This window comes from Chiloscyllium plagiosum, unplaced genomic scaffold (assembly GCF_037043375.1).
Source record: "Chiloscyllium plagiosum isolate Xiang-an unplaced genomic scaffold, Cpla_swu_hap1 HiC_scaffold_47, whole genome shotgun sequence".
Lineage (NCBI taxonomy): Eukaryota > Metazoa > Chordata > Chondrichthyes > Orectolobiformes > Hemiscylliidae > Chiloscyllium > Chiloscyllium plagiosum.
The window spans coordinates 16,958,154-16,984,096 of NW_028270185.1; the positions used below are offsets into that span (position 1 = coordinate 16,958,154).

Sequence of the window (25,943 nt, forward strand, 5' to 3'; positions counted from 1 at the left end):
TGAGAGTGACGGTGACAGTGCTGATACAGACTGGGTGTGAGAGTGACAGTGATAGTGCTGATACAGACTTGGTGTGAGAGTGACGGTGACAGGGCTGATACAGGCTGGGTGTGAGAGTGACGGTGTGTGTGCTGATGCTGACTGGGTGTGAGAGTGACGGTGACAGGGCTGATACAGACTGGGTGTGAGAGTGACGGTGACAGGGCTGATACAGACTGGGTGTGAGAGAGACAGTGACAGGGCTGATACAGATTGGGTGTGAGTGTGACGGTGACAGGGCTGATACAGACTGGGTGTGAGAGTGACGGTGACAGGGCTGATACAGACTGGGTGTGAGAGTGACGGTGACAGTGATGATACAGACTGGGTGTGAGAGTGACGATGACAGGGCTGGTACAGACTGGGTGTGAGAGTTTTGGTGACAAGGCTGATACAGACTGGGTGTTTGAGTTTTGGTGACAGGGCTGATACAGACTGGGTGTGAGAGTGACAGTGACAGTGCTGATACAGACTGGGTGTGAGAGTGACGGTTTGTGTGCTGATACAGACTGGGTGTGAGAGTGACGGTGTGTGTGCAGATACAGACTGGGTGTGAGAGTGACAGTGACAGGGCTGATACAGACTGGGTGTGAGAGTCACGGTGTGTGTGCTGATACAGACTGGGTGTGAGAGTGACGGTGTGTGTGCAGATACAGACTGGGTGTGAGAGTGACAGTGACAGGGCTGATACAGACTGGGGGTGAGAGTGACGGTGACAGTGCTGATACAGACTGGGTGTGAGAGTGACGGTGACAGTGCTGATACAGACTGGGTGTGAGAGTGACGATGACAGTGCTGATACAGACTGGGTGTGAGAGTGATGGTGTCAGTGCTGATACAGACTGGGTGTGAGAGTGACGGTGACCCGTCTGATACAGACTGGGTGTGAGAGTGACGGTGACAGGGCTGATACAGACTGGGTGTGAGAGTGACGGTGACCCGTCTGATACAGACTGGGTGTGAGAGTGATGGTGTCAGTGCTGATACAGACTGGGTGTGAGAGTGACGGTGACAGTGCTGATACAGACTGCGTGTGAGAGTGACGGTGACAGGGCTGATACAGACTGGGTGTGAGAGTGACGGTGACAGTGCTGATACAGACTGGGTGTGAGAGTGACAGTGACAGTGCTGATACAGACTGGGTGTGAGAGTGACGGTGTCAGTGCTGATACAGACTGGGTGTGAGAGTGACGGTGACAGGGCTGATACAGACTGGGTGTGAGAGTGACGGTGACAGGGCTGATACAGACTGGGTGTGAGAGTGACGGTGACAGGGCTGATACAGACTCTGTGTGAGAGTGACGGTGACAGGGCTGATACAGACTGGGTGTGAGAGTTTTGGTGACAGGCCTGATACAGACTGGGTGTGAGAGTGACAGTGACAGTGCTGATACAGATTGGGTGTGAGAGTTTTGGTGACAGTGCTGATACAGACTGGGTATGAGAGTGACAGTGACCGGGCTGATACAGACTGGGTGTGAGAGTGACGGTGACAGTGCTGATACAGACTGGGTGTGAGAGTGACGGTGACAGGGCTGATACAGACTGGGTGTGAGAGTGACAGTGACAGTGCTGATACAGACTGGGTGTGAGAGTGACGGTGTGTGTGCTGATACAGACTGGGTGTGAGACTGACGGTGTGTGTGCGGATAGAGACTGTGTGTGAGAGCGACAGTGACAGTGCTGATACAGACTGGGTGTGAGAGTGACGGTGTGTGTGCTGATACAGACTGGGTGTGAGAGTGACAGTGACAGTGCTGATACAGACTGGGTGTGAGAGTGACGGTGACAGTGCTGATACAGACTGGGCGTGAGAGTGACGGTGTGTGTGCTGATACAGACTGGGTGTGAGAGTGACAGTGACAGTGCTGACACAGACAGTGTGTGAGAGTGACGGTGACAGTGCTGATACAGACTGGGTGTGAGAGTGACAGTAACAGGACTGATACAGACAGGGTGTGAGAGTTACGGTGACAGGGCTGATACAGACTGGGCGTGAGAGTGACGGTGTGTGTGCTGATACAGACTGGGTGTGAGAGTGACGGTGTGTGTGCTGATACAGACTGGGTGTGAGAGTGACAGTGACAGGGCTGATACAGACTGGGTGTGAGAGTGACGGTGACAGTGCTGATACAGACTGGGTGTGAGAGTGACAGTGACAGGGCTGATACAGACTGGGTGTGAGAGTGACGGTGACAGTGCTGATACAGACTGGGTGTGAGAGTGACGGTGTGTGTGCTGATACAGACTGGGTGTGAGAGTGACGGTGTGTGTGCTGACACAGACAGTGTGTGAGAGTGACGGTGACAGTGCTGATACAGACTGGGTGTGAGAGTGACAGTAACAGGACTGATACAGACTGGGTGTGAGAGTGACGGTGTGTTTGCTGATACAGACTGGGTGTGAGAGTGACGGTGACAGTGCTGATACAGACTGGGTGTGAGAGTGACAGTAACAGGACTGATACAGACTGGGTGTGAGAGTGACGGTGACAGTGCTGATACAGACTGGGCGTGAGAGTGACGGTGTGTGTGCTGATACAGACTGGGTGTGAGAGTGACGGTGTGTGTGCTGATACAGACTGGGTGTGAGAGTGACCGTGACAGTGCTGATACAGACTGGGTGTGAGAGTGACGGTGACAGTGCTGATACAGACTGGGTGTGAGAGTGACAGTGACAGTGCTGATACAGACTGGGTGTGAGAGTGATGGTGACAGTGCTGATACAGACTGGGTGTGAGAGTGACGGTGTGTGTGCTGATACAGACTGGGTGTGAGAGTGATGGTGACAGTGCTGATACAGACTGGTTGTGAGAGTGACAGTGACAGTGCTGATACAGACTGGGTGTGAGAGTGACGGTGTGTGTGCTGATACAGACTGGGTGTGAGAGTGATAGTGACAGGGCCGATACAGACTGGGTGTGAGAGTGACAGTGTCAGGGCTGATACAGACTGGGTGTGAGAGTGACAGTGTCAGGGCTGATACAGACTGGGTGTGAGAGTGACGGTGACAGTGCTGATACAGACTGGGTGTGAGAGTGACGGTGTGTGTGCTGATACAGACTGGGTGTGAGAGTGATGGTGACAGTGCTGATACAGACTGGGTGTGAGAGTGACGGTGTGTGTGCTGATACAGACTGGGTGTGAGAGTGACAGTGACAGGGCTGATACAGACTGGGTGTGAGAGTGACAGTGACAGTGCTGATACAGACTGGGTGTGAGAGTGACAGTGACAGGGCTAATACAGACTGGGTGTGAGAGTGACAGTGACAGGGCTGATACAGACTGGGTGTGAGAGTGACAGTGACAGGGCTGATACAGACTGGGTGTGAGAGTGACAGTGACAGGGCTGATACAGACTGGGTGTGAGAGTGACAGTGACAGCACTGATACAGACTGGGTGTGAGAGTGACAGTGACAGGGCTGATACAGACTGGGTGTGAGAGTCACAGTGACAGTGCTGATACAGACTGGGTGTGAGAGTGACAGTGACAGTGCTGATACAGACTGGGTGTGAGAGTGACTGTGTGTGTGCTGATACAGACTGGGTGTGAGAGTGATAGTGACAGGGCCGATACAGACTGGGTGTGAGAGTGACAGTGACAGGGCTGATACAGACTGGGTGTGAGAGTGACAGTGTCAGGGCTGATACAGACTGGGTGTGAGAGTGACGGTGACAGTGCTGATACAGACTGGGTGTGAGAGTGACGGTGTGTGTGTTGATACAGACTGGGTGTGAGAGTGACAGTGACAGGGCTGATACAGACTGGGTGTGAGAGTGACAGTGACAGGGCTGATACAGACTGGGTGTGAGAGTGACAGTGACAGCACTGATACAGACTGGGTGTGAGAGTGACAGTGACAGGGCTGATACAGACTGGGTGTGAGAGTGACAGTGACAGTGCTGATACAGACTGGGTGTGAGAGTGACAGTGACAGTGCTGATACAGACTGGGTGTGAGAGTGACGGTGTGTGTGCTGATACAGACTGGGTGTGAGAGTGACGGTGACAGTGCTGATACAGACTGGGTGTGAGAGTGACGGTGTGTGTGCTGATACAGACTGGGTGTGAGAGTGATAGTGACAGGGCCGATACAGACTGTGTGTGAGAGTGACAGTGACAGTGCTGATACAGACTGGGTGTGAGAGTGACGGTGACAGGGCTGATACAGACTGGTTGTGAGAGTGACAGTGACAGTGCTGATAAAGACTGGGTGTGAGAGTGATGGTGACAGTGCTGATACAGACTGGGTGTGAGAGTGACGGTGTGTGTGCTGATACAGACTGGGTGTGAGAGTGATAGTGACAGGGCCGATACAGACTGTGTGTGAGAGTGACAGTGACAGTGCTGATACAGACTGGGTGTGAGAGTGACGGTGTGTGTGCTGATACAGACTGGGTGTGAGAGTGATAGTGACAGGGCCGATACAGACTGGGTGTGAGAGTGACAGTGACAGGGCTGATACAGACTGGGTGTGAGAGTGACGGTGTGTGTGCTGATACAGACTGGGTGTGAGAGTGATGGTGACAGTGCTGATACAGACTGGGTGTGAGAGTGACAGTGACAGTGCTGATACAGACTGGGTGTGAGAGTGATAGAGACAGGGCTGATACAGACTGGGTGTGAGAGTGACGGTGACAGTGCTGATACAGATTGGGAGTGAGAGTGACAGTGACAGTGCTGATACAGACTGGGTGTGAGAGTGACAGTGACAGTGTTGATACAGACTGGGTGTGAGAGTGACGGTGACAGTGCTGATACAGACTGGGTGTGAGAGTGATGGTGACAGTGCTGATACAGACTGGGTGTGAGAGTGACAGTGACAGTGCTGATACAGACTGGGTGTGAGAGTGATAGAGACAGGGCTGATACAGACTGGGTGTGAGAGTGACGGTGACAGTGCTGATACAGATTGGGAGTGAGAGTGACAGTGACAGTGCTGATACAGACTGGGTGTGAGAGTGACAGTGACAGGGCTGATACAGACTGGGTGTGAGAGTGACGGTGACAGTGCTGATACAGACTGGGTGTGAGAGTGACAGTGACAGTGCTGATACAGACTGGGTGTGAGAGTGATAGAGACAGGGCTGATACAGACTGGGTGTGAGAGTGACGGTGACAGTGCTGATACAGATTGGGAGTGAGAGTGACAGTGACAGTGCTGATACAGACTGGGTGTGAGAGTGACAGTGACAGTGTTGATACAGACTGGGTGTGAGAGTGACGGTGACAGTGCTGATACAGACCGGGTGTGAGAGTGACAGTGACAGTGCTGATACAGACTGGGTGTGAGAGTGACGGTGACAGGGCTGATACAGACTGGGTGTGAGAGTGACAGTGACAGGGCTGATACAGACTGGGTGTGAGAGTGACAGTGACCGCGCTGATACAGACTGGGTGTGAGAGTGACGGTGACAGTGCTGATACAGACTGGGTGTGAGAGTGACGGTGACAGTGCTGATACAGACTGGGTGTGAGAGTGACAGTGACAGGGCTGATACAGACTGGGTGTGAGAGTGACGGTGTCAGTGCTGATACAGACTGGGTGTGAGAGTGACGGTGACAGTGCTGATACAGACTGGGTGTGAGAGTGACAGTGATGGTGACAGTGTTGATACAGACTGGGTGTGAGAGTGACGGTGTGTGTGCTGATGCAGACTGGATGTGAGAGTGACGGTGTGTGTGCTGATACAGACTGGGTGTGAGAGTGACGGTGACAGTGCTGATACAGACTGGGTGTGAGAGTGACAGTGTGTGTGCTGATACAGACTGGGTGTGAGAGTGACAGTGACAGTGCTGATAAAGACTGGGTGTGAGAGTGATGGTGACAGTGCTGATACAGACTGGGTGTGAGAGTGACGGTGTGTGTGCTGATACAGACTGGGTGTGAGAGTGACAGTGACAGGGCTGATACAGACTGGGTGTGAGAGTGACAGTGACAGTGCTGATACAGACTGGGTGTGAGAGTGACAGTGACAGGGCTGATACAGACTGGGTGTGAGAGTGACAGTGACAGTGCTGATACAGACTGGGTGTGAGAGTGACGGTGACAGTGCTGATACAGACTGGGTGTGAGAGTGACGGTGACAGTGCTGATACAGACTGGGTGTGAGAGTGACGGTGACAGTGCTGATACAGACTGGGTGTGAGAGTGATAGAGACAGGGCTGATACAGACTGGGTGTGAGAGTGACGGTGACAGTGCTGATACAGACTGGGAGTGAGAGTGACAATGACAGTGCTGATACAGACTGGGTGTGAGAGTGACAGTGACAGTGTTGATACAGACTGGTTGTGAGAGTGACGGTGACAGTGCTGATACAGACCGGGTGTGAGAGTGACAGTGACAGTGCTGATACAGACTGGGTGTGAGAGTGACGGTGACAGGGCTGATACAGACTGGGTGTGAGAGTGACAGTGACAGGGCTGATACAGACTGGGTGTGAGAGTGACAGTGACAGCGCTGATACAGACTGGGTGTGAGAGTGACGGTGACAGTGCTGATACAGACTGGGTGTGAGAGTGACGGTGACAGTGCTGATACAGACTGGGTGTGAGAGTGACAGTGACAGGGCTGATACAGACTGGGTGTGAGAGTGACGGTGACAGGGCTGATACAGACTGGGTGTGAGAGTGACAGTGACAGTGCTGATACAGACTGGGTGTGAGAGTGACGGTGACAGTGCTGATACAGACTGGGTGTGAGAGTGACAGTGACAGGGCTGATACAGACTGGGTGTGAGAGCGACGGTGACAGGGCTGATACAGACTGGGTGTGAGAGTGATGGTGTGTGTGCTGATACAGACTGGGTGTGAGAGTGACAGTGACAGTGCTGATACAGACTGGGTGTGAGAGTGACGGTGACAGTGCTGATACAGACTGGGTGTGAGAGTGACAGTGACAGGGCTGATACAGACTGGGTGCGAGAGTGACGGTGACAGGGCTGATACAGACTGGGTGTGAGAGTGATGGTATGTGTGCTGATACAGACTGGGTGTGAGAGTGACAGTGACAGTGCTGATACAGACTGGGTGTGAGAGTGACGGTGACAGTGCTGATACAGACTGGGTGTGAGAGTGACAGTGACAGGGCCGATACAGACTGGGTGTGAGAGTGACAGTGACAGGGCTGATACAGACTGGGTGTTAGAGTGACGGTGACAGTGCTGATACAGACTGGGTGTAAGAGTGACAGTGACAGGGCTGATACAGACTGGGTGTGAGAGTGACGGTGTGTGTGCAGATACAGACTGGGTGTGAGAGTGACAGTGTGTGTGCTGATACAGACTGGGTGTGAGAGTGACAGTGACAGGGCTGAATCAGACTGGGTGTGAGAGTGACGGTGACAGTGCTGATACAGACTGGGTGTGAGAGTGACAGTGACAGGGCCGATACAGACTGGGTGTGAGAGTGACAGTGACAGTGCTGATACAGACTGGGTGTGGGAGTGACGGTGACAGGTCTGATACAGACTGGGTGTGAGAGTGACGGTGACAGGGCTGATACAGACTGGGTGTGAGATTGACGGTGACAGTGCTGATACAGACTGGGTGTGAGAGTGACGGTGACAGGGCTGATACAGACTGGGTGTGAGATTGACAGTGACAGGGCTGATACAGACTGGGTGTGAGAGTGACGGTGTGTGTGCTGATACAGACTGGGTGTGAGAGTGACAGTGACAGTGCTGATACAGACTGGGTGTTAGAGTGATGGTGACAGGGCTGATACAGACTGGGTGTGAGAGTGACGTTGTGTGTGCTGATACAGACTGGGTGTGAGAGTGACAGTGACAGGGCTGATACAGACTGGGTGTGAGAATGACAGTGACAGGGCTGATACAGACTGGGTGTGAGAGTGACAGTGACAGGGCTGATACAGACTGGGTGTGAGAGTGACGGTGTGTGTGCTGATACAGACTGGGTGTGAGAGTGACAGTGACAGGGCTGATACAGACTGGGTGTGAGAGTGACGGTGTGTGTGCTGATACAGACTGGGTGTGAGAGTGACAGTGACAGTGCTGATACAGACTGGGTGTGAGAGTGACGGTGACAGGGCTGATACAGACTGGGTGTGAGAGTGACGGTGTGTGTGCTGATACAGACTGGGTGTGAGAGTGACAGTGACAGGGCTGATACAGACTGGGTGTGAGAGTGACGGTGTGTGTGCTGATACAGACTGGGTGTGAGAGTGACGGTGACAGGGCTGATACAGACTGGGTGTGAGAGTGACGGTGTGTGTGCTGTTGCAGGGATCGAGCAGTCAACCGCTTGCAGCAGCCCCCCCGAAGGCTCCCAACTGAACGCACCCCTCCCTCCAAAAAAGGTAAATGTGCCCTTTGCCAACCCATCATCCTTTCCGCTGCCACTACCACGGTTTGGTCTGCCTACCTTTACCTGCGTAGGTAATCTCTCTCCAAACAGCATAGCTTTCCTTCTGTCGACTCGTTAGCCAAACCGAACCCGCTGAATTCTCCTTAAGAGAGACAGGAAGTTTCACTTCCCACTAATCACTTTGAAAGAATTCGGAGTGTACCGAGTTATTCTGTCCAAGCCTGGTTTCTAATCCCCAGCGTGTTCTTCCTCTCTCTCGTTTTCTGTCCAAGTGTTTTGCCTCATTCAGTGTTCTCAGTTTTTCCCACTTCAACCCCACCCATTATAAGCTGCTCACTCCCTAAATACTGCGTTCAAAAGCTCAAAATTCAAACTCTTTCAAAAATCCTACCGCCTCCATTCTAATTCTCTCCCGCTCTCGCTCCCTCGAGCCCATCTGCTGCTGCTTCTTTCCACAGTTAAAGGTGTTCCTGAAAAGCCCCAACCTTTTATCTGCCCGCTAGTCCGAAAATCTCCTCGTTGTGACTGCCGTCCTGCCTGACGGTGGTGTTTCTGCCGTTGAGGCGCTAAAGGAATGCAGGCTGTTGTTGTCTCTACCTTTCGTTGTGTGAGACACTCCAGGTTGGTGAAGCTCGATTTTGTTCACCTGTCACCTCTCCCTCCTTTCCCCTCTGACAGCGGCTCCACAGCTCCCCTCGGTAATCCCCCGCACCCCAACCCCGCTCAGATCTCCTCCCCCTTGCTCACTGGGCTCACCTTCAACTTCCTGTTGCTCAGGGGAAAGCCCAAACTATTCCACATCAGTGTCAAGCCCTGCCTGCCTGCCTGAATAAACCAGAGACGTGTGGGGCTGTCGGATGTGCCTGGGTGGGTGGGACAGTCTGTGCGGGTGGGAGAGTGTGTGGGGGTGGGGGTGGGAGTGTGTATGGGGTAGGGGATGTGTGGGGTTTGGGGGTGTGTGGGGATGGGGGTGTGTGTGGGAGTTGGGGGTGTGTGGGGGTGGGGGTGTGTGTGGGGGTGGGAGTTTGTATGGGGTAGGGGATGTGTGGGGGTGGGGGTGGGGGTGTGTGTGGGGGTGGGAGTGTGTATGGGGTAGGGGATGTGTGGGGGTGCGGTATGTGTGGGGTTTGTGGGGGTGGGGGATGTGTGGGGGTGGGGGTGTGTGTGGGGTGTGTATGTGGGGGTGGGGTGTGTGTGGGGTGGGCGTGTGTGTGGGTGTGTGCGTGGGTGGGATGTATGGGGGTTGGTGTGTGTGTGTGAGGTATGGGGGTGGGGGAGGTGTGTGGGGGTGGGGATGTGTGGGAGTGGGGGTGTGTGGGGGTGGGGGATGTGTGGGGGTGGGAGTGTGAATGGGGTGGAGGATGTATGGGGGTGGGGGTGGGGGTGTGTATGGGATGGTGGATGTGTGGGGGCGGGGATGTGTGGGAGTGGGTGGGTTTGTGGGGGTGGGGGATGTGTGGGGGTGGGGGGTGTAGGGGTGGGGGGTGTGTGCGGGTGGGTGTGTTTGAGGGGGTGGGAGTGTGTATGGGGTGGGGGATGTATGGGGGTGGAGGTGGGGGATATGTGAGGGTTGGGGTATGTGTGGGTGGATGTCTGACTCCAGGCTCAGCGAGATGAGGGAGAAGGATGGAGGAGGTGACTGAGAGAGTAGGAGGGGAGGGAGGGGTTAGGGAAGAGGAGGGGAGGGGAGGGGAGAGGGAAGAGGAGGGGAGGGGAGGGAATAGGGAAGAGGAGGGGAGGGGAGTATGAAGGACAGGAGAACAAGGGAGAGATGAGGGAGAGGAGAGGAGGGGGTGTGGGGAGATAAAAGGAGAGGGGTGGAGAAGACAGGAATGGGGAGGAGACTGGAGATGAGAGGTGAGGGCTGGAGGAGGGGGAACGGAGAGAAGAGGAGGAGGGGTGGGAAGGGGAGGGGAGAGGAAATAGACTGAAATGAGGAAGCAGAACTGAGATGGAGAGCATCATCTGAGCTGATGTAACACATCGGAGTTTATGCAGTAACAGTGGTGGCTGTGGAGTGATCTCAGAGCTGGCCCTGTACTCTCTGACCGTGCCCAGTCACAGTGATACTACAACACTGAGCCGACGGCCACCTTGACACACTGTCCAATCCAAACCATCATCCTGAGTGTTGGGCTGCTCTCTCTGAGCTTGGGTATATCGCTGAGGATCTTGGGTAATATCGCTGAGGATCTTGGGAATTCATCGCCAACATCCACACCCAGTCTGAGGGATCACTGACCAAGGTACCCAGCCCAGCAGGAGGGATCACTGACCAAAGTACCCAGCCCAGCAGGAGGGATCACTGACCTAGGATCCCAACCCAGCAGGAGGGATCACTGACCTAGGTACCCAGCCCAGCAGGAGGGATCACTGACCTAGGTACCCAGCCCAGCAGGAGGGATCACTGACCTAGGTACCCAACCCAGCAGGAGGGATCACTGACCTAGGATCCCAACCCAGCAGGAGGGATCACTGACCTAGGATCCCAACCCAGCAGGAGGGATCACTGACCTAGGATCCCAACCCAGCAGGAGGGATCACTGACCTAGGATCCCAACCCAGCAGGAGGGATCACTGACCTAGGATCCCAACCCAGCAGGAGGGATCACTGATCTAGGATCCCAACCCAGCAGGAGGGATCACTGACCTAGGATCCCAACCCAGCAGGAGGGATCACTGACCTAGGATCCCAACCCAGCAGGAGGGATCACTGATCTAGGATCCCAACCCAGCAGGAGGGATCACTGACCAAGGTACCCAGCCCAGCAGGAGGGATCACTGACCTAGGATCCCAACCCAGCAGGAGGGATCACTGACCAAGGTACCCAGCCCAGCAGGAGGGATCACGGACCTAGGATCCCAGCCCAGCAGGAGGGTTCACGGACCAAGGATCCCAACCCAGCAGGAGGGTTCACGGACCAAGGATCCCAACCCAGCAGGAGGGATCACTGACCTAGGATCCCAACCCAGCAGGAGGGATCACTGACCTAGGATCCCAACCCAGCAGGAGGGATCACTGACCTAGGATCCCAACCCAGCAGGAGGGATCACTGACCTAGGATCCCAACCCAGCAGGAGGGATCACTGACCTAGGAACCCAACCCAGCAGGAGGGATCACTGACCTAGGAACCCAACCCAGCAGGAGGGATCACTGACCCAGGATCCCAACCCAGCAGGAGGGTTCACGGACCAAGGATCCCAACCCAGCAGGAGGGATCACGGACCAAGGTACCCAGCCCAGCAGGAGGGATCACGGACCAAGGTACCCAGCCCAGCAGGAGGGATCACTGACCAAGGTACCCAGCCCAGCAGGAGGGTTCACAGACCAAGGTACCCAGCCCAGCAGGTGGGATCACTGGCCAAGGATCCCAACCCAGCAGGTGGGATCACTGACCAAGGATCCCAACCCAGCAGGAGGGATCACTGACCAAGGTACCCAGCCCAGCAGGAGGGATCACTGACCAAGGATCCCAACCCAAGGCCGGATCTCAAATAATGACTAGACATAATACAGGAATGAGAGAGAGTGCTTGGTGGGGTGGTGTATACAATCTCTCCCTCAATGTCAGCAAAATGAAGGAGCTGGTCAGTGACGTCAGGAAGCAGAGTGGAGGGCACGCCCCTGTCTGCATCAGTGGTGCTGAGGTGGAGGTGGTCAAGACCATCAAATGCCTGGGATTGATGATCACCAACAATCTGTTCTCATCCACCCATGTCGACAGGACAGTCAAGAAACCGGTCACAACAATGCCTCTACTTCCTCAGGAGGCTCAGGAAATCCAGCACGTTCATAAAGACTCTTACCAACTTTTATTGATGCCCATTAGAAAGCATCCTATCCATATACATCAAGGTTTGGTGCGGCAACTGCTCTGCCCAGGACCGTAAGAGACTACAGAGAGCTGTGAGCCCAGCCCAGTCCATCACACAAACCAGCCTCCCACCCACCGACTCCATCTACACTTCCCACTGTCTCGGGAAGGCAGCCAACATCATCAAAGACCCCTCCCACCCCGGTTAGAATCTCTTCCAACCTCTTCCATCAGGCAGGAGATACAAGAGGTTAAACACACGTACCAACAGATTCAAGAGCAGCTTCTTCCCCGCTGTTATTAGACAGCTGAACGGAGCTCTCAAATTTCTAATTTAATGTCGATCTCACTCTTTCTCTGCAGCCGTAACATTGTATCCCTCGCTCTGGTCTATTACCCGAATGCACTTTGCCCGGTACGATCTGTCTGTCCTGCATGCAGAACAAAACTGTTCACTGTACTGAGGTACATGTGACAACAATAAGTCAAATCAAATTATTGAGTTTGAGTTTGAACCTTCCCGTGGGGGGAGGGAGTTACGAGGGTATGCACTCCTCTGCCTGGCCGTGTCCATCACTCAGGGAAATCAGGAACGAGGGATGGTGGGAGAGAGAGAGAGAGAGAGAGAGAGAGAAAAAAAAACAGGACAGTGCTGATGGAGATCGAGCTGCAGAATGACTAAAGTTGACTGCTTGAAGTCATAAACATGCTGTTACCCTTCAAAGAAATGCTGAGCAATGAGGGGACTTTCCCAGAACTGTCCCTTACTGATTCCAAACTCCTTTACAGGGAAAACAAAACCTGAAGCGTTTCCAAGGCTTTTTTCTTCACTCCAGGAGACCAGACTCAACGGTGAAGGGGAACGGGGAAAGGGGTAGGCTTTGGAAGCGGAATGTGGGGAGGGAGGGCACGGGGTGGGGGATAAAGGTTGCTCTCGGGCACTGCTGGGCCTGTTTCACTGCTCGACCCTGGCTCACTTCCACAATCACTGTCGCTGACAAAGCACTGGCCCCTGCCTCCCCATCATCCACTCCTCAGCGTTCCCCGTAATCTCCAGCTCTCGGTCAGTTAGCCTTCGGATTTGGGAATATCGAAGAGCACACAGGTTCCGTTTGTGGGGAAAGTACAGTAGAAGGAGGCTCGGTGCAGTGCGAATGGCGTGGACAGGTTGGAAGGAGGAGATTGGGAGGCGCTTTGAGTCATTATGAGTCATACAGCACAGAAACAGACCCTTCGGCCCAACTCGTCCATGCCAACCAGATATCCCAATCTGATCTAGTCCCATTTGCTAGCGTTTGGCCCATATCCCTCCAAACACCTTCCTATTCATACACCCATCCAGGTGCCTTTTAAATGCTGTAATTACACAGTTGATTTTGGATATTCGCGTTTGTAGGTCTGGCGATGTGACACCATTGTGGCCAACCATGAAGGATGAAAAGACGCTAACCGATTCACCCTCTTCACTTTATAACAAATTAAAATCACATTTGCTTCAGAATAAAGGGTTAGCGTCATCGAAATCCGAGCGTGAAGGCCCAGACGTTGCCAAACCCTTGGCATCTCTCCTGCTAGTCAGGCAATAGTCGAACATGGAGTCCATTTTGTTTTCTACGTTCATGGGGGATAGTTGCCACTAGCTGGACCAGCCTTTACTGCCCATCCCTAGTTGCCCCTTCAGAAGGTGATGGCGATCTTCTTGTGCAGTCCATTTGGTCCACTATATGCGGAACAGGCTCAAGCGGGCGGATAGTTCCAATTTCTACGGTTAGGGAAGTTGGGGGTGGGGTTCCCAGATTTTGACCCAGCGGCAGTGAAGGAATGGCGATAGTTCAGTTTAAGGAAATTGGGTCGGCAGGGGTGGGTTGGGCCGAAGGGTCTGTTCCTGAGCCGTATGACTCAATGTCGGGTTGGAGGGGGGCTTGGAGGGGGTCTTGCCTTGGGGGGAGGGAGGGGATGGCGATCTCCATCTACCTGCTGCCTTCATCCTTCTAGCTCAGGGGGCTTCCTAAGGTGGGTGGGTGGGGTGGGGGGAAGCAGGCCTAAGAGAAGCAGATATTATCAGGAGGCAAGCCCTGAACCACTCTCAAAGTCCTCCCCAAATCTCACCAAAGGGTCACAACCGAGACCTGAAGTGGGGGAGGCGATAAAGTTTGGGAAGCTCTGAACCCTTCCTGTTCATATACCCATCCAGATGCCTCTTAAATGTTGCAATTGTACCAGCCTCCACCACATCCTCTGGCAGCTCATTCCATACACCGTACCACCCTCTGGGTGAAAACGTTGCCCCTCAGGTCCCCTTTATATCCTTCCCCTCTCACCCTATTCTCTTACGCTATCACACGCTATAAGGGAAAATAAAACATTCCAGGAGAATTCCCGAGACTTGCTACTTCCAGAAATCTCTTACAATTATCGTTCAAACAAACGCATTAAGGTTTCATCGGGCGAGATGGAGGACTGTACAACAACAACCCGCATTTCTGCAGAGCCACTTCCTGCCGATTGTCCTGCAGGGAGCGCCATTCAGGCAACATCGACAGTGAATGGCGTGAGGAGAGGGAAGAGCAAGTTCAATCCAGTTGGTGTCCACCTCAAAGGGAGGCGGAGAGGATCGGGCAGTTGGGGGAGGTGGGCTTGGGTACCACTGACCCAGGCAACGGTGAAGATGATGGTGACCTGGGATGTTCGAGTGGCCAAAACATGGAGGAGTGCGGAGATCCCGGAGGGGCACGGCTCCTGAGGGGATAGGTAGGGGCTGAGGTCCAGGCAAGGATTTGTAAGCAGGGACAAGGATTTGGAAATCAAAGTGTTTCTGGGCTAGGGTGAATACAGAGATAAACGGAATTTTGTGTAGGTTAGGTTGTGGGTTTCAGTGTTTTAGATAGGCCGGGGGCAGCCAATGGAGGACAGTGGCGTACTAACATGGAGGACACTATGTTGGCAATGGGGGGGGGGGCGGGGGGGGGGGGGGGGTCAGTACCTCTAGCAGAATGTGAAAGAATGAGGTTTGTGAATGAGAATATTCGAAGGAATCCAAATAAACAGGGTGGTGTGATGAAGAGTGTTTGAGTGGTAGTATCATGGGGTTATCATTGACTGAAACTGAAACGGACTCGCCACATAAACACAGGGGCTACAAGAGCAGGTCAGAGGCCGGGAATCCTTCAGCGAGTAACTCCCCTCCTGACTCCCCAAAGCCTGTCCACCATCTACAAGGCACGAGTCAGGAGTGTGAGGGAATACTCCCCACTTGCCCCTGGATGGGGGCAGCTCCAACAACACTCAAGGAGCTCGACACCATCCAGGACAAAGCAGCCCCCCGCTTGGTTGGCACCACAGCCACAAACATCCCCTCCCTCCACCACCGACGCTCAGTAGCAGCAGGGTGTACCATCTACAAGATGCACTGCAGCAATTCACTAAGGCTCCTTCACAGCACCTTCCAAACCCAAGGCCACTTCCATCTAGAAGGACAAGGGCAGCACCACCCCCTACAGGATCCCCTCTGAGACACTCACCATCCTGACTTGGAAATATATTGCCAATCCTTCAGTGTGGCTGAGTTACATTAGATTCCCTAGGGTGTGGAAACAGGCCCTTCAGCCCAACCAGTCCACACCGACCCTCTGAACAGTAACCCACCCAGACCCATTTCCTCTGACTAATGCACCTAGCACTATGGGCAATTTAGAATGGCCTGCACCAATTCACCTGACCTGCACTTTTTTTTTTGGACTGTGGGAGGAAACCGGAGCACCCGGAAGAAACCCACGCAGACACGGGGAGAATGTGCAAACTCCACACAGACAGTTGGCTCAGGCTGGAATTGAACCCAGGTCCCTGGTGTTTTGAAGCAAGGGTGATGTGAGGTAATGTTTTCACTCAACGTGTAGTTAGAGCGGGGAATGCACTGCCTGGAAATGTGGTGGAGGCAGGTTCAATTGAGGCGTTTAAGCGGGACATTGGATGGTGATTTGGATAGAAACAGTGTATAGAGTGATGGAGAAAAGGCCGGGGAATGGTGTTAGGTCACAGAGTCATACAGCCTAGAAACAGGCCTTTCGGCCCACCACATCCATGCCAACCAACAAGTCAAAATGGGCAAAGAGTTAGTGCAGAGTCGATGGGCCGAAAGATCTCCTCGCACACTGTAATAATTCCATAAATCTGAGACAATGCTGTTCGGGAGAGAGTTCCTGTTTAGGGGTGGCTCAGTGGTTAGCACTGTTGCCTCAAAGCACTAACCACTGAGCCACCCCTCAACAGGAACTCTCTCCCGAACAGCATTGTCTCAGATTTATGGAATTATTACAGTGTGCGAGGAGATCTTTCGGCCCATCGACTCTGCACTAACTCTTTGCCCATTTTGACTTGTTGGTTGGCATGGATGTGGTGGGCCGAAAGGCCTGTTTCTAGGCTGTATGACTCTGTGACCTAACACCGTTCCCCGGCCTTTTCTCCATCACTCTATACACTGTTTCTATCCAAATCACCATCCAATGTCCCGCTTAAACGCCTCAATTGAACCTGCCTCCACCACATTTCCAGGCAGTGCATTCCCCGCTCTAACTACACGCTGCGTGAAAACATTACCTCACATCGCCCTTGCTTCCTTTACAATCATTTTAAATCTCTGACCCTCTCGTTCTTGCTTCTTTTATGAGCGGGAACAGCTACTCTCTCTCCAGTCTGCCCGAACACCTCATGAATTTGAAAATCTCCTTGTCAGCCACCATCTCTCCAGGGGGAGAACAGTCTTCAATCTATCCTCATCCCTGAAATTCCTCATCCCTGCAATCATTCTCATAAATGTCTTTTGCACTCTCTCCAGTGCATTCATATTTATTCAATTGTGCAGTGTCCTGAACTGCACACAGTACTCCAGCTGAGATCTCGCCAATGCCTGTTCACGATCAGCACGGCCTCCCAGCTCCTCTATGTCCCAATTCATGCAGTTGGGATTGCCGTCTGCTTTATTAATTGCCTGCTCTCATCCCTGACGCAAGTGGGTACTGCAGTCAAGATGAGAGTGGTGCTGGAAAAGCACAGCAGGTCAGGCAGCATCTGAGGAGCAGGAAAAGCAACGTTTCGGGCAAAAGCCCCTCATCAGGAACCAGTTAGAAGGAGCAGGCAAATCGACTTTTCGCACCTTCATTCCTGATGAAAAGCTTTTTGCCCGAAACGTCGATTCTCCTGCTCCTCGGATGCTGCCTGACCTGCTGTGCTTTTCCTGCACCACTCTAAGCTCTGGTCTCCTACCTGGCCTTCCAGCTACATGGATTTACGTACATATGCACCCAGGTCTCTCTACTCCAGCACAACCTCTAGAATAGTACCCGTAACAATATATCGTCTCTTCATGGGCTTTGTGTTGAAATGGATCACCGCTCACTTCTCAGCGTGGAATCTCACCTGCCCCCCCAAATGCCCACTCCACCAACTTGTTCGTGTCCTTTGGACGTTCTTCCTCACAGTTTACAGTTCTTCCAAAGTTTAGTCTCTTCGACAAACTTTGGAATTGTCCCCTGCACACCAAGGTCTAGATTATTAAATGTACGCCAGGTAAAGCGAGGGTCCCAATACTGTGCCCTGGAGAACTCCATTACAAACCCTCCTCCAGCCTCAAAAATACCCACTGACCATGGCCCCACGTTTCCCATCACTCAGCTAGTTGCTAATGTCCCGACCATTCTATGACTAATAACGTCCCGATCAAGTCTTTATTAAAGCCTTTGGAAGTCCATGTACAACTCATCAGCACCGCTGACCTCATCAACTCTCTTTGCATTACCTCACCAAAACAAAACCCAACAAACTAGATAGACACGATTTTTCCTTAAAAAATCCATGCTGACTCTCCTTAGTTTTGCTCTGTGGCTATTAATTCAATCCTGAATTAGTGTTTCTAAAAGTTTCCCTGCAACTGAAGCTAGACTGATTGGTCTGTAATCACTGGGCAGATCTTTAAAATCCACTTACTTATAAAGGCATAACGTTTCAAACTCTTCAAACTTCCAGCACCACTTGTGAGTCCAAGGAGGAGTGAAAGATGGCTGTCAGTGATTCTGCTAATTTCCACTCACGCTCCGGGACATTTGATACAACATACCTCGTCCTTACCAACTGTAAATCCAATATTAAACCCTTCTCAATATTAAACTCTTCTAGTGACTGAGCTTCCTTCTCTTCTGGGCAGCATCTGTCTCAGACAGAAAGACAGGTATAAAGTATTCATTGAAGACCTTAATCATGTATCTCATCTCGACTTACAAACTCTACTGGCCCCTAAACAGACCTAGCCTTCCCATCACTACCCTCTTACTATTAATGTGCTTATAGAAGACTTTGGGATTCCCTTTGTCTTAATTTCCAGTGTTTTCTCATACTCCCTTCTCTTGCAGCTCACTCACTGTTCCCCCCCCCCGGCAATTTTCAGCTGCAGAACCAGCCTCCTGTTTGGAATATCCATTCCACTGCCACTGGGTCGGCTACCTTGATGCTAACCCTCTGGCTCCCAGCTGTAAGCCTGACTGTCACGTCTGGGACGGGGGTTCAAAGGTCGTGACCTAAATCAGAGCACAACATCTCGGCCGGCACACCTGCAAGTTGGTACTGCTGAGGGTGCCATGAAAATGTCAAGCTGGCGTCTCAAGTGGAGGTGAAAGGTCATGTGGCACTATTTGGGCATCGCTGGGAGTAGTTACCAGCAATGGTGCCATTTTTGGGAGCTTGCTGTGTACGATTCAGTCTCTCCCACTCGACTTCAGAGGTAACCCATTGGCAGTGAAGCACTTTGGGGAGGTCGGGGCGGGTGCTATTTAAATGCAGATTTCTTTACCTTGACACCGTCCTCCCTGCTTTCCTGTCCCTCTCACACCATCCAGCCCGATATTCCCTCCATTTCCTACCGGGAGGGAAGTCACGGGCTTGTGTTAACCTCTCTGTCTGTAACTGTGCTGTAATTCCGCTCCCAATAAGGAACACAAAGGCTTTAAAGTCATGGCAGACATGACACCAGCGTTCGACTTTCCAAGGCCCGTTCCTTCCACATCCTACCCCTTTGCCATCGCCCTGGCAACCTCCATCAGAAAAGCAGACGATGGGGACAGAGCCCCATCCGCAGCACAGAGTCCAGCTGAGATTTAACCAACTGGATGCTGCCCAGAAGAGAAGGAAGCTGGGTTGGAGAGTCAGTGTGGGCTGAATGGCTGTGTAAGCTGGCCCTGACTCTCTGAATGTTATAGCTATGGATGGGTTTACGTTTATAATCCTTGCCAGCTTTCCAAGAACATGTCGACAATAAGAAACAAATCCAAACAGGGCATTCAGACAGAAAGCACCTAGAGGTTTTGTTGGTTTTTGTTGGTGGTGAGTAGAACCCTCTAGCTTGGCAGGAAGCTCCCCCACTCCCCGGGTGTAGTTGGAAGATGGCACAGGTATCTTCGATGAGTGACTCCATTGCTGTTGGGCTTGGATGAGGTTGCTGGGAACCGCCTACTCTCGTCACTAAACCCGTCTGCACCTGCAAACATCAGTTAAAATCGGGGTCAGACCTCTCAGCTGGGTCGCGCCCACTCAGCTGTGAGGCCTGGTCACCAGTGGGTCATCCTGAGCTTCTGCTCTGGTGGTTTATGTAAGGTGACCAGGCCCACCAACTTAAGAAGGAGAGGATAATGTCCCAGGATAAGTTGGGTCGTGGAATGTAGCAATAAATAGGCTGGAATGAACTTCAAAGCACCTCAGATCTGTAACAAACACAGATGTTCGCTGGAGAAACTCAGCAATTGTGGCGAGAGAGAGAGAGAGCGGAGTTAACACTTCAAGCCCGGCGACTTGCCATCAGAACAGCTCTGAACTGGACCTGAAACTTTAACTCTGTCTTCCTCTCAGAGGCCGTACAGGGCAATAAGAGGCCATTTGGCCCATTTCAAAGAACTTCCCACACAGACCCACCCCAACCCTCCACCCTATCCCCCTGCATTTCCCATGGCTTACCCACCTAGCCTGCACCACCCCTGGACACTATGGGTAATTTAGCATAGGCGAAAGTGTGTACTGCGGATGCTGGAGATTAGAGTCAAGATTTAGAGAGTGGTGCTGGAAAAGCACAGCAGGTCAGGCAGCATCCGAGGAGCAGGAAAATCAACGTTTCAGGCAAAAGCCCTTCATCAGGAATGATCCACCCTAACCTGGACGGCCCTGGACTGTGGGAGGAAACCCACACAGACACGGGGAGAACATGCAAACTCCACACAGACAGTCGTGCGAGGCTGGAATCGAACCCGGGACCCTGGCGCTAGGAGGCAGCAATGCTAACCACTGAGCCATCACACTGCCATAGTGATGTCGCTAGACCTGTTGAGCTTCTCAAGCTCTTTCTGGGGTTTTGTAATAAATAAGCTGACACAGGCGTCCACAGACCCTATATTCTCTGCTATAACGAGGACATTAGTGTAGAGTTTCCCAAACGTTTTCCCACCATGTCCACTGTTTCAAAGCTCAGGAACTGTCTTGACTCCTCAGTTGACCCCAGAGATGGGAATGGAGGTGGGGAGGCTTGAGAGAGAATGGGGTGGGGGACCAAGGTGAGGAGGGATCCTGTATACTGCTATCATCTCACTATTACAGCAAACCCCACCCCCCCCCACCCGCCACCTACATTTCAGCTGGTGGCTCAGCCTGGGGACCCTCAGCCTCCAGCCCTGCACTAATGTGTTACTGATCACAGTGTGTTTGCTCAATGTATCAAAGCTCAAAGCAGTGGCGTGGTTTGGCTGGGATGGGCTGGGGAAGGGGAGCTGGTGGAGAGAGGGGGGTGTCTGGTCCAAAAGGTGGCATTCCCGCAAGAAAAATACTTCCGAGAAAAGGGAAGGGACCAGATTGAAAATCTGAAGCAGCCTTTCCTAGAATACCGGTCCGATCTACTCAACTGAGCATCTGAGGCTGAGGGGTGACCTTACAGCGGTCTATAAAATCATTAGGGGCATGGATAGGATAAATAGACAAAGTCTCTTCCCTGGGGTGGGGGGAGTCCAGAACTAAAGGGCATAGGTTTAGGGTGAGAGAGGAAAGATATAAAAGGGGCAACTTTTTCACACAGAGGGTGGTGCGTGTATGGAATGAGCTGCCAGAGGAAGTGGTGGAGGCTTTCATTTAAAAGGCATTTGGATGGGTACATGGATAGGAAGGGTTTGGAGGGATATGGGCCGGGTGCTGGCAGGTGGGACTAGATTGGGTTGGGATATCTGGTCGGCATGGACGGGTTGGAGCGAAGGGTCTGTTTCCGTGCTGTACATCTCTATGACTCTTTGACTCTAACCTCTCCTCACTGGACATTCTCAAACCCACCAAGCGAACTTTCTCTGGACTACCTCCAATGCCAGGATGTTTTTCCTGAAATAAGGAGACCAAAGTCTGTGCAAGCCTTTCCGAGATGAAATCCATCACGATGAATTGTAAGCAATGTGTTTAGGGTATAAAAATTGGAGACTGAGCTAAAATTGAACAAGGCAGTGGGCAGGCTGGAATACTGGAAACCAAATGGTCTCCTTATCAGGGGAAAGGGACATCAGCAATGAAGATTCACTCTGCTGATCCCAGGGAATGGAGTCCTTATCAGGGGAAAGGGACATCAGCAATGAAGATTCACTCTGCTGATCCCAGGGAATGGAGGGACTGTCTGAGGAGGAGAGGTTGAGTAGGCCGGGCCTGTACCCACTGGAGTTTAGAACAGGAGGCGGCGACCTTATTGAAATGGACATGAATCTTAGGGCACTTGACAGGGGAGGAGATGGTTGGTTCCCCTTGCGGGACCATCCAGGGCCAGAGAATATCATCTCAGACCAAGGAGTCGCCCACTGACGACCAAGATGAGGAGGAATTTCTTCTCTCAGAGGGGAGTGAATCTGTCAAGGCGGATAGAGAGGGATGTTTAATCAGGAAGGGAATGGAAGTGAAAAGGCTGGGACACGGATGATCAGATCAGCCGTGATATCATTGAGGGTGGAGCAGATGCTATGGGCTGCGTGGCCTGCTTCTGATCCGACTTCTTACAGTCTCCGGATTTACAGGGTGTGAGAAAACATGCCAAAGGGCCTGGTCACAAACCTGAATCATGTCATCGACATTCAGAGTGTCTGGGATCCTTAACATAACACCCGTGTTCAGTCATGCTCTTTAGGGGAGGAACTCTGCCATCCTTACCTGGTCTGGCTGACAGACCCATAGCAACATGGCTGACATGAAGTAACTCCAGAGAGGCTGGCATCCTGTCACCAAGTCACTATTTATCAAACACGTGGAGAGTCCTTGACACTGATCCATCTCCCTCAGAGGCAGCTCTCAGAGTGAACAAAAGCCCTGACACTCCTGTTTTCATTTTGTCTCCTCTTCTCCTTAATACAGAAAAGTGGAAAGTCTTTCACTCTCACCAATCCAGCTGCCGCAGAGGCAGCTCTTAGAGTGAGCAGAACCTCTGACGCTCCTGGTGTTATCTGTCAGCCAGGGCTCCCTGATTGGACCAGGTTAAAAGCCCCAATCTGGGAACCTCACATCCTATAACTGACTTTGTCACACTCACTGCAGACAGTTAACTGCCCTCTGAAATAGCCCTCGCACTCCACACTCGATTCAGGGGTAGTTAGGGATGAGCAACAATTGCTGTCCATGAGACAATGAAGGGGAATGGCCTTGTGTATCCCATTTATGGAGCTAGTAAGTTCAATTTGTCTAATGAGACTTGTACGTTATGTAATAAAAGTACATTTTAAGTTCACTACCAAAAGAAAAGAAGCATTTCACAGCATTAATGTCTGACTGTGGTACCTCTTGTCCTGTCTAATGCACAGCACAGGTTTGGGTAACCGACTACAAAGTTTTTAAGAGTAAATTTGTTTTTAATCGATGTAAGTTGGAAGGTCAAGAGATGGCATTTGTAGAAGGGTGTTGGATTCGTAGAATGGCTACAGGACAGGAAAAAGATACTCAGCCCATCATTTCGTTGCCAGCCCTCTGCAAGCGCAACTCACCCAGTGCTCCCCCCTCTAACCTTCTGTCTTCCTAAATAGTCCAATCCCCTCTTCTAAACCTCAGGTGACCTCGCCTCGACTGCTGTGTGTGGCGGTGCATTCCAGACACTAACTTCAAAGCGTTTTCTCCCAAACCCTGCTGTCGTTTCTTTGTCAAACCTGTCAGGTCAATGTCTTTTGGTTCTTAGCTCTTATGCGTTTTCCCTGTCACTCCATCCTTGTGATGTTGAGCATCTCTCTCACATGTCCTCTCCACCTTCTCTTCGCCTATGTCTCCAGTCTGTCTATGGAACTGAAATTCCTCATGCCTGGGAACGATTAGAATGAGGAATTCAAATCCTCACATCAATCCCAGCATGCAATGCTCAGATTTGGACACAATCATCCCTTTTGCAAGTGGAACAATACGGAGACTGGTATACCTTAACTCCTTCACTTTGTACTCCATAGATTTTATAATTCCCTTTCTCAAACCACCCTGCCACCCTCAATGATTTGAGCATGTCATGGATCCCTTTTCCACCACACCCTATTTATCCTTCATTTAAATTATAATGCATCGCAGCACATGTCTCTCCATCAAACTGCATGGGCCACTTGTCCTCCTGTTCCATCAGAGTGTGTCCTCTCAAAGTTCAGCCCTAGCCTCTAGCACCAGTTCAAAATGGTTCTGTCATTTTCAATTTGGAAAGTAGTGCCTGGACTGACTTATAAATCAGAAGACACAATTGTCCCAACACCGAGTTGTGGAGAACGTTCCTTTCACTGTTTCCTAACACTCTGCTAATCTTGTCTCTATGCTATTGGCAACCGTCTTCCTCTACAGATTCCATATTTGTTGGAAAACCCATTATCTTTTCATGTGAAAGTCCATGTACACCACATCCACCGCACAACCCTCATCAACCCCACCTGTTATCTCGCGAAAACTCCAGCAAGTTCATAAATGCAATTTGTCCTTGGATAATCAAAGTTGACTTTCCACAATTTACCCGTTGTTTTCCAAGGGTCTGTAAATTATCTCCTGAATTACCACTTCCAAAAGCTTCTCAATCATGGATTGACCTGCAATAACTGGTCTTGTCCTCACACTCTAGATTGAATAAGAGGGCAAGATCTGCAACTCTATAGTCCTCTGGGACCCAGTTCTGAGATGGATTGGAAAATAACACTGAATACTAAACTATGTGTGTTACAGCGGATATGGTACTCTGTGTTTGTTACATTGAATACATATAGAGATGAATATTAACTCCACCCAGTAAATGCCACAAAGCTAATACGTACAATCAAAAGACTTGGATAGCATAAAATCTAACACAGAAGCTGTGTAAATTGTAATGCCCAAAAATCAATTAAATTGCCCTCGTGGTTTTGTACTTACTGATGATTAAAATCCTGCAAATTGCAACGCTGCACTGAAGGCTGCTGTGGTCTGGAAACATCTGCCATGCTGATCGCTTGCAAGTGGCAGCACTTGTCAGATTGTACCAGATTGCCCGGCACAGGAACAGAAAGGCAAATCTGACCTAGGTCCTGCCAAGTGGCACCAAAGGGGCCAGCGGTGGGGAGATACTTTGGGCTAATGCGCTGCTGTTCAGCAACAGTGGCTCTGACCATCAAAAAGCACAGGAGACTGCTACAATTTTGAACAATATAGATGCCACGTATATTTCTCTCTCTCTCTCTCTCTCTCCTTCCACAGCAGACTTGGCGGTAGAGTTGGGTAAGAATTGGGGAAGTGTTCCTTTCTGACAAACACAGAGCTGCAGCCCAGACACTCGCACTGAGCAAGCCCGCAGTCTGATTGGCTACCCCTTGTTGAAGCCTGTTTCTAATCAGCCAAATGCTTTCAATTCAACCTGCGATGGCAGTGCATGTGAATTTAATCACTCAATCTATTGTTTTACATCCAAACTTTTTTTATAGATCAGATTCATAAATAACCCATTTCTTCTGGTGCCCAGAAATGTGAAGGTTGTTCTCATTTCCGCCTCTTATTGTGCTTGAAGTGCTATAATTAGACCATTCCCTCCTTGACCGACACAGTTGAACAACATGACTTTATTGGTATGCGACTACCTGTAGAGAGCTGAATTTTATTCTTTCGTGGGATTTAGGAGTCATTGGCTGGGTCAGCTTTTATAACCTAGTTGCCCTCGAGAAGCTTTTAAGTGCCACATATTGGGTGCTGTAGGAAAACCCACAATGCCCTGGGGGTGGGGATTCCAGGATTCTGACCCAGCGACACTGAAGGAACGGCGATAGATTTCCGAGTCAGGGGGGGTGAGTGGTTTGGAGGGGAACTTGCAGGAGATGGTGGTCCCCTGTATCTGCTGCCCTTGACCTTCTAGATGGAAGTGGTCGTGGGTTTGGAAGGTGCTGTCTTTGGTGAATTGCTGCAGTGCATCTTGTAGATGGTACACCCTGCTGCTACTGAGCGTCGGTGGCGGAGGGAGGGGATGTTTGTGGGTGTGGTGCCAACCAAGCGGGGGGCTGCTTTGTCCTGGATGGTGTCGGGCTTTTAGAGTGTTGTTGGAGCTGCCCCCATCCAGGAGTATTCCCTCACACCCCTGACTTGTGGACAGGCTTTGGGGAGTCAGGAGATGAGTTACTCCCTACAGGATTCCTAGCCTCTGACCTGCTCTTGTAGTCATCATGCCTTTTGAACTTGCCAAAGCCTCAGTTATACTGTCAGCTCCATAATGAGGAGTGGAACTCTTCAATTA

General features: G+C 51.7%; 1 protein-coding gene across 4 annotated transcripts in view; it reads right to left on the bottom strand.

Moving 5' to 3' along the window:
- rasgrp4 (RAS guanyl releasing protein 4) overlaps positions 1 to 25,943 on the bottom strand; it is a 175,744-nt gene that overhangs the window by 98,404 nt on the left and 51,397 nt on the right. For 3 of the 4 annotated variants that reach the window (XR_015754762.1, XM_087984074.1, XM_043680982.2), the window contains exon 1: positions 24,599 to 24,843. The exons of the other annotated variant lie outside the window; for it this stretch is intronic. Coding sequence is in view for 2 of the 3 variants with exons in the window: in XM_087984074.1 (XP_087840200.1) it covers positions 24,599 to 24,834 (236 nt within the window). In the remaining variant the exon portion in view is untranslated. Of the gene's footprint in view, positions 1 to 24,598; positions 24,844 to 25,943 lie in introns of those variants that run through there. 4 annotated transcript variants of the gene reach the window in all.